Source organism: Nansenia antarctica (assembly GCF_963989245.1).
Source record: "Nansenia antarctica genome assembly, chromosome: 19".
Taxonomy (NCBI): Eukaryota; Metazoa; Chordata; class Actinopteri; order Argentiniformes; family Microstomatidae; genus Nansenia; species Nansenia antarctica.
In genome coordinates, this window is record NC_137692.1 from 14,587,817 (window position 1) to 14,599,692 (window position 11,876).

Consider the following 11,876-nt stretch of genomic DNA (forward strand, 5'->3'; position numbering starts at 1 on the left):
TTGTAGTCCGGGTGGGTGGAGTTTTTCCCCCCCTCAAAATAAAACTACAGTTCCCTTGTCAGCCACATTAATGACTTCCGCAGAGGAAGTGGCGCGTTGATGACCAAGAGAGTAGGGTCCACTCGATTTGTACGAGTGTCTGGAAGGTGTCTGGAAGTTGTGCATGGGGGGGTGGGTGGTGTATGCACTGGAATGGGAACAATTACCCCCCAGGGCCTTCCATATAATAATAATAATAATAATAATAATAATAATAATAATAATAATAATAATAATAATAATAATATTAATGCCATAATAGCGGCATACCCGCTACCTACCCGGTGTATGTCCCCACCTGTCCTACCCGCTGTACATACCTTATGTTTCGTTGTATTGTTCTTCCCATGATGGATGTGTGTTTATCTTGTAGATAGTAATAGTTATTTGTCTGTATTATCTTGTAGATAGTACTAGCTTTTTTTGTCTGTCTTACATGTAACGATGAATTGAGAATCAAGGACCCCAATTGAAATAAGCCAGTGGCTTTCTTGGGTTTTTATCCTGTTAGTTGACCTTGTATGTAATATGTACTTGCATGTACCTACTTCTGCAAATCTTCTAATAAAGTTTTCAATCAATCAATCAATCAATCACCCGCTGGAACTACGGCGAGCCCGGCTGTGAGAGGGGAGGAGTTAGTAACAAAACAAAAACACGCAGAGAGGACATTGAGCAAAGCAAAGAGTCCAGCGTCATCGTTATGATGTTTGCAACTGGTTAGGGAAACAATTGTGTTATTTCACCGACCTCAGGCTTCCCGATATTCGATTACTACGGCGGCGAGCTCCGCCCTCCCTGATTTCGTCAACGTTTAACCGGCTTACTAATCGAGCGTACCCAGGGTGGCGAAGGGTCACGTGGTGCGTATACGACAAACACGCGGGGAAGTGAAAGCACAGCTCGCGCAGGAGGCTACCCTTGGAAATACATAAGTGGGTACATCTCTTCTCATGGATACAGCAAGCAGACACAAGTGTCCTATTATGATGTTGTTTACAATCGCACGATGTTTCCATTGACTGACCATGGGTAGCTAATGCATATAAATGAGCCATGCATGACTTAAAATGACTAGAAACTTAGTATGCAACAATACTTGCACAATACAATGCAAAAAAGTCCTAGTCAATAATAAATCCTTATGGGTCAGTCATCATGCCGTTTGGGATTATATGGCATGGAAATTGTTCACTTATTTTTCCACAGCTGCTTTGCTGTGTCTATGCATGAGAGACTGCAATGGTTAACCACGTTTATTTTTTTATTTGTTTATGTTATTTAGGTGACATTCCCTTCCTCAGGTGGTTGTTTGGGTGCCGTTCCACTTGAACACCATGACTTCAGAGAACACCATGCAAGTTGCCATCATCTTATTGTTGTTTTCACAAGAGAACTGGGAGAGTGGAGTTAGTTAGTGTGTAGGGGGGTGGCTGTGGCGCAGGAGGTAGAGCCGGCGTCTAATGATCACAATGTCGGCAGATTGACGGTTCGAACCCTGCCTGGCCACATGTCGAGGTGTCCTTGGGCAAGACACCGAACCCCAAATTGCTCCCAATGAGCGGGCAGGTGCCTTGTATGGTAGTTTGCCGCAATTGCTTTGGAATAAGGTGCTATAAGTATTATAATATAAGTATTGAGTATTGAGTTATAATAAGTATTGAGTTAGTGTGTAAGGTGAGAATGGGGTATATAGGCCAAGTAGAACTAGTGGATGTAGTGGTTCTAACAACAGTACCCTGGTTGGTTCTGTCGCCAGGGATGATGAAGACACCTTTAAGATCCTGATCGCTACGGATATTCACCTTGGTTACATGGAGAAGGACGCAGTCCGAGGAAACGACACTTTCAACACCCTTGACGAGATCCTAAAATGTGCCAAAGAGAATCAGGTGTGTGAAGTATAGATTGTGACGTTTTAGACGCCGTTCTAGGACCAAAACGTGCTACCGAAGCCCCTCCGGCATTCTCCTCATTGTCTACTGTCCTTTTATCACTTTGCATGGAGGATGAATCAAGTACAGTAAGCAGCCTTGAGAAGGGCCCATAGGAGCAGGAGCCTATCTCCTGTTTCCGTAGCGTGAGGCGGCTTGACGGCGGACACTCTAACCGCAAAGGCCACTGAGCTGGTTTGAATCAAGTACACATGTACATCTATTGTGATGTGATTTCCGAAACATTCTGCTAGGAAGAGGTCTGTAGATCTGTTAGGGCCTACATCAGAACACGCTGTCTGATCTCGGTCTTGCTCTCCCACCCAGGTGGACTTCATCCTGCTAGGAGGGGATCTGTTCCACGAGAACAAACCGTCGCGTCGCTGCCTCCACTCCTGCATCTCTCTCCTCAGACAATACTGCATGGGAGACTCTCCCATCCACTTCAACATCCTTAGCGACCAAGCAGTAAACTTCAGCAACAGCAAGTGTGTGTGTTTGTGTGGCTAGTTGGTTGGCTTAGGTATGACGTCCTGTAATATAATACTACTGTTGGTGTGTGTATCTGTGTTCTCAAGTGAGCCTGTCTGTGTGTTTCAGGTTCCCCTGGGTGAACTATCAGGATGTCAATCTCAATATCTCCATCCCTGTGTTCAGTGTTCATGGTAACCATGACGACCCGACTGGGGTAGGCTCTGTCACCATAGTTACATTCTAACTCGAGGCAGATTGAAGCTCTAACATTTCTTCTGGAAGAGGTTCTGTCTGTCTTGTATGTGACACGTTCTAATGCTTTCGTCCTCATATCGGGATCTGATGTACCGTAATGATCGGACTTTTCTTTCGAAAAATGTGAATACATTTCCGCGTTGTTGAAAATCAATGACACCAGATATGGCCGAGGCACACGGGAAGCGGCATATTGGCCGGCCGCTTCCGAGGGCGGTATAGGAGTATTTCTGGACTAGGATCCGTCGCGCAACACCGCCCCCTGGGCGCCGGAATAACGGTACTGGGCTCGAGGAGCCAGTCAGCCTAGTCTGCCTGGCGGCCTCTTCTGGGACTGCCGGCCACGGGGTCGTGCGGCGGATCCTATGCAATAGGCAGGGGATAATTGGATGCTAAGTTGGGTTGAATTGGCTACCAAATTGGGTGAAAAAGGGATAAAATCTGAAAAACAAATTTATAAAGAAAATCAATGACACACTCGCTAGTCAACTAACACAGCTTGTTTTGTTGGCCTGCTAACAATGTAAAGTAGTGTTATAGTTAACTAGGTAGCATTGGGGATTACACACCGAATCCATTGCGTTGCAGTTTTTTGGCTTGACTAGCGAGTTTGTGTTGTGATTCTCAACAACGTTGAAACGTAGTTCCGTGTTTCAAAAGAAAAGACTGAACATTTTGATTGGTTGCTGATATGCGTTGTATTGAAATAGAATATCATTTTGCTGTTTCAACTGTTTTATTAGAACGTACTTGGCCGTAGTTTTTGGGATTGTTAGTGAACGTTCAGAGTGACAACAAGCATTAGTGAGCAATCAGCCTTGTGTTTTGTGTGTGTGTGTGTGTGACTCAATTTCTCTCCTCCAGGCTGATGGTCTGTGTGCATTGGACCTGCTGAGTTCTGCTGGACTCCTCAATCACTTTGGTCGTCACCAGTCAGTGGAGAGAATAGAGATCAGTCCCGTCCTCTTGCAGAAAGGCAACACCAAACTAGCTCTATATGGCATTGGTTAGTGTGTGTGTGTGTGTGTGTGTGTGTGTGTGTGTGTGTGTATATGAGGCAATGAGGCTTGTGTTGATTCTGAGCTATATTCTCACAAGTGGGGATAGTCTTACATTGAAACAAACTAGAACGCTGTGTGTGTGTGTGTGTGTGTGTGTGTGTGTGTGTGTGTGTGCGTGCGTCACAGGCTCCATCCCTGACGAGCGGCTCTACAGGATGTTTGTTAATAAGCAGGTGGCCATGCTGCGCCCTAAAGAGGACCAGGACGAGTGGTTCAACCTCTTCACCATCCATCAGAACAGGTGTGTGCCGCAGAACATAACAGTGTACATGGTGACGTTAGAATTACAAGGTTCTATCTCCATTTTTGTCAAAATTGAGTTTTTTACATAATCTGATCCATTAGGTGTTTATTAATGCCTGTGTGGTGTTATTTTTAAAATGTTTCCATTTTTTAGTTAGTAATTAATAAAATACAAAGGTTCCATCTCACAGAACATAATGGAATGTAAAAACTTTGACGCTCAATATCTCTGAACTGCCCTAAACGGAGATAGAACCTTATCATTCTAAGCTCACGACATAACAGGGATCATTCCCTTTTACTTATTGAGCCTGCACTGTTTTATGTTTTTTATTGAATGTTTTTCTGTTTTCTGTACTGAATGTTTTCTGCCCTAACTGAGCTGTTTGACAACAAAATTTCCCCATTGGGGACAATAAAGGTTTTCAATCAATTCAATCAATCAATTTGCCCAAAACACCCCATTATCCCCCTCTGAATACACTGTCTGTGTATGTGTCCGTGTGTGTGTGTGTGTGTGTGTCCGTGTGTGTCCGTGTCCAGGAGTAAGCACGGGGCCACTAACTACATCCCAGAACAGTTCCTTGATGACTTCCTGGATCTGGTGGTTTGGGGGCATGAACATGAGTGTCTGATCTCTCCGACCAGGAACGAACAACAGTTGTTCTACGTCACGCAGCCTGGCAGTTCTGTGGTCACGTCACTGTCACCTGGAGAGGCTGTGAAGAAGTAAACACATACACACACCCCATAGGAATGTAACAGATATTCAGTACCAGCCAAAAGTCTGGACACACCTTCTCATTCAATGGTTTTTCTTTCTTTATATATATATATTTTTTTTTTGTTTTTGTTTTGTAGATTTATGCTCAAGACATCAAAACTATGAAAGAATACATATGGAATTCTGTAGTAAACAAAAAAAGTGTTAAACAAACCAGAATCTGTTTTATATTTTATATTCTTCTAAGTAGCCATCTTTTTCTCTTTTTTGTGTGTTTTTCTCCCACTTCTATGTGTGTGTTTCCCACTTCTAATGCGTGTGTGTGTGTGTGTGTGTGTGTGTGTGTGTGTGTGTGTGTGTAGGCACATTGGCCTGCTGAGGGTGAAGGGGCGTAAGATGAACCTGCAGAAGATTCCCCTCCAGACGGTTCGTCAGTTCTACATCCAGGACCTCGTCCTGTCAGACCTCCACGACCTCTTCACCCCCGAGGCGCCCCAGGTCACACGCAAGGTGGAACAGTACTGCTATAACAAGGTGACACACACTATTCTCTGTATATATCTTATTAGTCCATCATTGATATGGTTTTAAAAATCTAATGTATTTGCACATACAAGCCTTATATAGATATCCTATATAATAGCAAGTCTAAAGTAAAAGTAAAAGTTAAAATTGAATTGAATTGAATTGAATTGAATTGAATTGAATTGAATTGAATTGAATTGAATTGAATTGAATTGAATTGAATTGAATTGAATTGAATTGAATTGAATTGAATTGAATTGAATTGAATTGAATTGAATTGAATTGAATTGAATTGAATTGAATTGAATTAAATTGAGTGTGATGGTGGCTGCAGGTCGAGGAGATGCTGGAGGAAGCTGAGAGAGAGAGACTGGGGAACCCCCTCAGCCCAGAGAAACCTCTCATACGTCTCAGAGTAAGACGCACACACTTTCTTACTCTCTCAAACATGCACTCACACACACACGTCTGACTGAGAGAGAGACTTATTGATGATACGATTTCTTACACGATTTTACTGTGTGTCTTTATGTGTGCGTGTGTGTGTGTGTGTGTGCGTCTGTGTGTGTGTGTGTGTGTGTGTGTGTCTGTGTGTGTGTCTGTGTTTGTGTGTGTGTTTGTGTCTAGGTGGACTACGGTGGGGGTTTTGAGGCCTTCAACTCGACTCGTTTCAGTCAGAAGTTTGTCGAACGTGTCGCCAACCCCAAAGACGTCATTCATTTTCTCAGACGCCGCGAGCAGAGAGAGAATGTTAAAGGTTGTCCGCACACGCACACACACACAAGTGTGCGCATTCACACACACACACACACACACACACACCATACATTCATACACACACAAAAACACATGTAGCAATGTTATGAGACCCCTGTTGTCTCTTGATTTTTAAAAAGTTTGTATGATGGTTTATTTTTCCATGTGTGCATGTATGTGTATAGGTGAGGACAATGTTGACTTTGGGCAGCTGTTGGATGGCTCCACCACTGAGGGTCTGAGGGTAGAGGATCTGGTGAAACAGTACTACCAAACAGCCGAACAGGTGATCATTGTGATCATTCATCTCCTCCACAGCTCCACTTCACAGTCACACACACATACATGTGGGCAGACACCACACACACACACACACACACACACACACACAAACGCACACACGCACGCACACACACACACACACACACACACACACACACACACACACACACACACACACACACACACACACACACACACATACACACACAGTAAACATACACGCGTACACACATAGTAAAAATACATATTGCACACACAAGGGGGGTATTCCATCAACGTTGCTAAAGGGAAATCCTGTCTTATTTTTTATCAACCTCGCGAGACTTTTTTCAATCTTGATTTTCCTTTAGCGATGTTGATGGAATACCCCCCAGATCTGGGTCGAAATAGTACACATTAACACATTTTCTGTGTGTGTGTGTGTGTGTGTGTGTGTGTGTGTGTGTGTGTGTGTGTGTGTGTGTGTGTGTGTGTGTGTGTACAGACGGTGCAGCTGTCTCTCCTGACAGAACAGGGGATGGGGAAAGCAGTGCAGGAGTTTGTCGATAAGGAAGAGAAAGACGCCATTGAGGAGCTGATCTCCTACCAGCTGGAGAAAACACAACGGCACCTCCAAGCCAGAGGTGTCACTACCGAAGAAGACATCGATATCGAGGTGTGTATGCACACGCACACCCCATCACCCCATCTACAGTCTCTAGAACTCGTATGGTGGTTATCTAACAGAATGTAAGACCTGACCAGGGGCCTGTTCCACAATGCGCGATTAGAGCTAATTCTGACTAGTTTTGAGAATTCACAATCATTTCTACTCGAGTTCCGTTCCATGAATGTGGCTCAAATAATTTGCTGTTTGGTTGCTATGCAACCAATCCTTCAGGACAAACCTTTTAGCGACCAGGTTTACGGTCTGAAGTAAGATGTGTGTCAAAAATGTCTCACAGGTGGAACCTAAATCCCGAACGACAGTTCCATCAAGTGTCTTTTTGGAAATATTAGTTCCCACCTTTTACGAGATGTGTGTGCTAGATGTTAATAAGCAGGTGTGTGCTAGATAGTTTGATAGTGAGATAGATAGATAGATAGATAGATAGATCTGATGGCAGCGGTTAATACCACTCTGCTATCTGACAGTTTGTAGCCTGCTGCTCATATCACCACAGTAGTGAATATTGATTTATTTATAAAATAAACATAAAACAATAAGTAGGGGCTAGTATGACCTACGCATTTAATCAGTCAGCAATTTCTTGCCAAACCATTTCCCCTCGCCTCGTTAATTGCGGCAGTATTGCACTTTTTTACACATTATTTTTCATCTTCATAAAGATCAATAAGTAGGAGCGCTGCGCTGTCACTGTCCAGTCTAGTATCTTCTTTTCGACAACCGTCTCTTCTGGGCTCCTTCTCACTGCAGGCACGCGCCCAAATCGAGAATTTCCAAACCGGGCTTGTGTGAACATTGATGACACGAGCCTGATTCTCATTCGAGGAATCACTTGAGGGATTCGTGGAGCAGCCCCCCTGCAGTGTACTGCAGTGTAGTGTTCCATATGGAAATAAAAGGAAAACAACTAGATTACCCTCCCTTGACTGACCTCAATCCTAAAGCCACACACACACACAAACAGACACACACACACACACACACACACACACACATACACACAAACAGACACACACATACACACAAACAGACACACACACACACACACACACACAAACACACACACACACACACAAACAGACACACACACACACACACACATACACACAAACAGACACACACATACACACAAACAGACACACACATGCGCACACAGGCACACATACGTTAGTTGATAGTATTGGTGTGGCTTAGTCCACGGGCACAGCAAGGAATGCGGTGCAGTCTGAACAAAACTAATCACAGCAAAAATGTTAATACCGTTTCGATTACTACCTTAACCATGACAAGCAATGTTAATACCATTTCAAAAAGCTTATTTTAGACCTTGTTCAGACTCAGTCTTACGATGTGATCCTGTGGTCGGATCAAAGCTGATCAAACGTTGATCCTCTCATCGACGTTTTAATGAAACCTAAACACATCCCTGCTGTTTCAACCCCTGGCCACCTACTGTTCAGAATGCTGCCTCGGAAAAATCTGATCCCACGGGTGTCCCACTGGTTTCCAGACCTGGCTACTTTGATGACATAATTATATATTGTGGACACGTATCCGATCACGGCACATAAGAGCAAGTCTGAACGGCCTCTTGTTTTTTCTTTATTTAGATCATTTCTTTAATAGGAAATGGTAGAGAGGTTTGGAGTTTTAACCGTTGTTCTGTTCCCAGATTCGACGTTTCAGAGACTCGAAGAAAAACACTGCGGAGGAGGAGGAGGAGGTCAGAGAGGTGAGTCATGACCACACCCACACATCCACAGACAGACTACCCACAGAGTCAGGGGTAGTGGTGGCGTAGTGGATAGTGAGGTGGACTGGTGATCAGGAGGTCAAGTCCCGCCTGGGAACATCACCACTTGAGTAAGGCACTTAACCCTAACTTAATCCAGGGAGACTGTCCCTGTAATCCCTGTTGAATAAACGCTTGCTAAGTCTGCTAAATGGTAAGAATGTAAATGTAAAAATGAGTCACACACGTGCTTACAGACATACATATGTGACTGACCTTTCCATCCTATTACTTTTTTTTTAGGAATATCTTGTCTCTATGTTGAGATCTCCATTCACGATATCTTACAGGATTTGTCACGTCTTTTTTTCTTCTTTTTCCTCTCCAGGCCATCAGCAGAGCTAGATCCCGTTTGCCACAGGCCGACACCCCCCATGATGATGACCTAGCAGAAGAGATGGATGATATTGCGATGGATTCAGATGAGGACCTCCCCCCTCCACCTCCGACCCGGGGCCGGGGGAGCAGGGGGGGGAGGGGGAGGGGGAGGGGCAGGGGTGAGTTACTTTGGCCAAGCGAGAGGTTCCATTGTGTGAAATGCAGACTTACCTTAACCCAAGGTCTAGGGTTAAACAGATCTAACCTAACCTAGGGTTAAACAGACCTATGAGTTCCTTGGCTAAAACAGAAGCTGTCCTTACCCCCAGGTTCGGGTTCGGGTTCGGGTTCAGGTTCGAAAAAAACTAAGATGGAATTGATTCCGCCGTAGAATACGTTGCTAATTAGCCATATTATGTGCCCGGTGATTACGGCTGATTACATGCGATTAGTAACTGGGCTGCTGCTTGGGTATGAGACAGGTGCCCTTTTGCAAAGCTGACAGTGAACCCAGAGAAAATCTGTATGACATACGGCAAGCACATGGAGTAATGAGTTGGATTCTGTGTTCATATACTGTACATATATTGATAACATATGCAACTTTGTGTGTGTGTGTGTGTGTGTGTGTGTGTGCGTGTGTGTGTGTGTGTGTGTGTGCGTGTGTGCGTGTGTGTGTGTGTGTGTGTGTGTGTGTGTGTGTGCGTGTGTGCGTGTGTGCGTGTGTGCGTGTGTGCGTGTGTGCGTGTGTGTGTGTGTGTGTGTGTGTGTGTGTGTGTGTGTGTAGGTGCAGCTACCGCTGAAGCAAAGCCGGCAGCCCGGGCGGGCCGGGCACGTTCCCAGAAGGCCTCAGTTCTAACTCCCGCCCCCAGCAGATCCATCATGGAGGGTGAGCGCATGCGCACGTGCAACTCTTCGATCAAGAGTCAGAATCTTTACGTCTAGTCTAGGGTTTGTTTGCCTTGAAGACTCTCCATCCATCCCTCGTTCCTTCCCTCTTCCTCTTCCTCTGCCTCTGTCCGTTCACCATCCTGTCTTCTACACGTTCCTCTAACCCTGTCTCCATCCTTGTTTCTCCCAATCTCTCTCTCTCTCTCTCTCTCTCTCTCTCTCTCTCTCTCTCTCTTCTGCAGCGTTCCAGGCTCCAACCCAAAGACCATCGAGGGGGGCGCCGCCCAGATCCTACACAGAGACGGTTAGTTACTCTACGGTATACAGTACCGGTCAAAGGTTGGGACACACTTACCCATTTCGATTCCAAACGTTTGACTGGTACTGTAGGGTTGGGCAGTAAAACGTGTGTTCTCTTCAGCTATCGACATTGTTAGGGCAAATGGAATGAATTCATGAAGTCATATCGCCCAGTCCTGGTATGGTATGATACGGTTGTCCAATACCGTTGGTATGAGCATTAACCACTTGGCTGACTGATAAATCTAACTTGGTCTCTCACCCATTGTTTATCTCTAGGTGATCATTGATGATGATGAGGAAGAATCAGATAAAACTTCCAAACAGACTCAGAGGTAAGATCCCTTCGATGTGCCAGGTGGTCGCAGATGAAGTGATGTTTACTTAACTCTCTCTCCTCTCTCTCTCTCTCTCTCTCTCTCTCTCTCTCTCTCTCTCTCTCTCTCTCTCTCTCTCTCTCTCTCTCTAGGACCACCTCCTTGTCTTCCACAAGACGTGGCTCCCAGAGCCAGAACCAGTCAAGCAAGGGAACTGTTTTCGATGATGATGATGATGATGATGATGAAGAGGTAAGAGAAGATTAGTTAGAAAGAAAGAAAGAAAGAAAGTTTCAAGACTGTGTGTTTGATTCTGTTTTTATGTCACTTTATTTCAGGACGACTTTGATCCGTTCAAAGGGAGGCGTGCCCGGAAATAGCTGTGACTCCGACCTTTAGAACACTGTTCATGTTCCTGATTGGCTAGTGAGTTGTGAGTTCACGGCTCTGATTTCTTCGGTAGCTGGGAGTGTATAACTAGCACCTACCCCTTGGCTCTCCACAGTTGTGTTCGGCAGGGTGCAATATACTCAATGTTTCTAATAGAAATGTCATGCATAGAGCTGACTTCCTATCTGAATGTTCCACAACGTTGTGACCGACTGGATGTTGTCCCACCCTGCCAGCCAACCCCTCTGACTGCTGAATGCCCTGATCTCAGCTTCTGAAGCTTCTTCAGTTACTGTTCGAGTTATGTTATCGGGTAGCATCGGAAGTAATGAAGTAATAAAGAGTTGCTGTTTTTCTACAGTATCCCTTTCTGTCTGCTTATTTTCGGACGTATTGTTTTGTCTCAGTGTTTCCGTGTGTGCCGTTGCATGTGGCTGGCTATGCAGGCTGAGGTGAGACCCACATCATTTGCCACAAGGGGCAGATGTAGTTGTAACAAAGACCTTCTTGCTTCTGGTCTGTGACCACTGACACTTTCCCTGTTTAGGGGGAATAAGGCAACATCACAGGGAGGGAGGGAGGGAATAAGGCAACATCACAGGGAGTTTAACACACAGCTTCACTGACGGAAAGTGACATATTAGAAGTATTGGGATATGGTCTACAAGCAAAAGAAAACATATGTTTTGGCAATGGTGTTAATGACGAGGAATAAACAAGAATTAATAAATGTATATAACCACTAGAAATTGGAAATGCAAGTTACCCACAGCACACAATAACATGAGACCAGGGGGGTATTCTATGAACACCGATAAACTGTTCAGTTTTTTAATCTTCATGTGTGGGGTCTCTCTCCGATAAAAGATCTGTTAAGATTTTGAAAATCTCTGTGTGTACCAGGCTTA

At 44.7% G+C, this 11,876-nt stretch overlaps 1 protein-coding gene across 1 annotated transcript; it reads left to right on the top strand.

The window, feature by feature from the left end:
- Positions 1–1,549: 1,549 nt before the first annotated feature.
- Positions 1,550–10,958, top strand: LOC308173911 (double-strand break repair protein MRE11-like; the record flags this gene model as incomplete). The annotated part of the gene is made up of 19 exons (XM_080548964.1): positions 1,550–1,557; positions 1,799–1,931; positions 2,301–2,461; positions 2,574–2,661; positions 3,567–3,708; positions 3,890–4,004; positions 4,550–4,735; positions 5,093–5,264; positions 5,590–5,670; positions 5,883–6,012; positions 6,197–6,297; positions 6,778–6,948; positions 8,633–8,692; positions 9,081–9,249; positions 9,858–9,959; positions 10,204–10,265; positions 10,541–10,596; positions 10,731–10,830; positions 10,917–10,958. 19 exons carry the CDS (start codon positions 1,550–1,552, stop codon positions 10,956–10,958), a joined length of 2,079 nt encoding a protein of 692 aa, XP_080405090.1.
- Between the last annotated feature and the right edge of the window lie 918 nt (positions 10,959–11,876).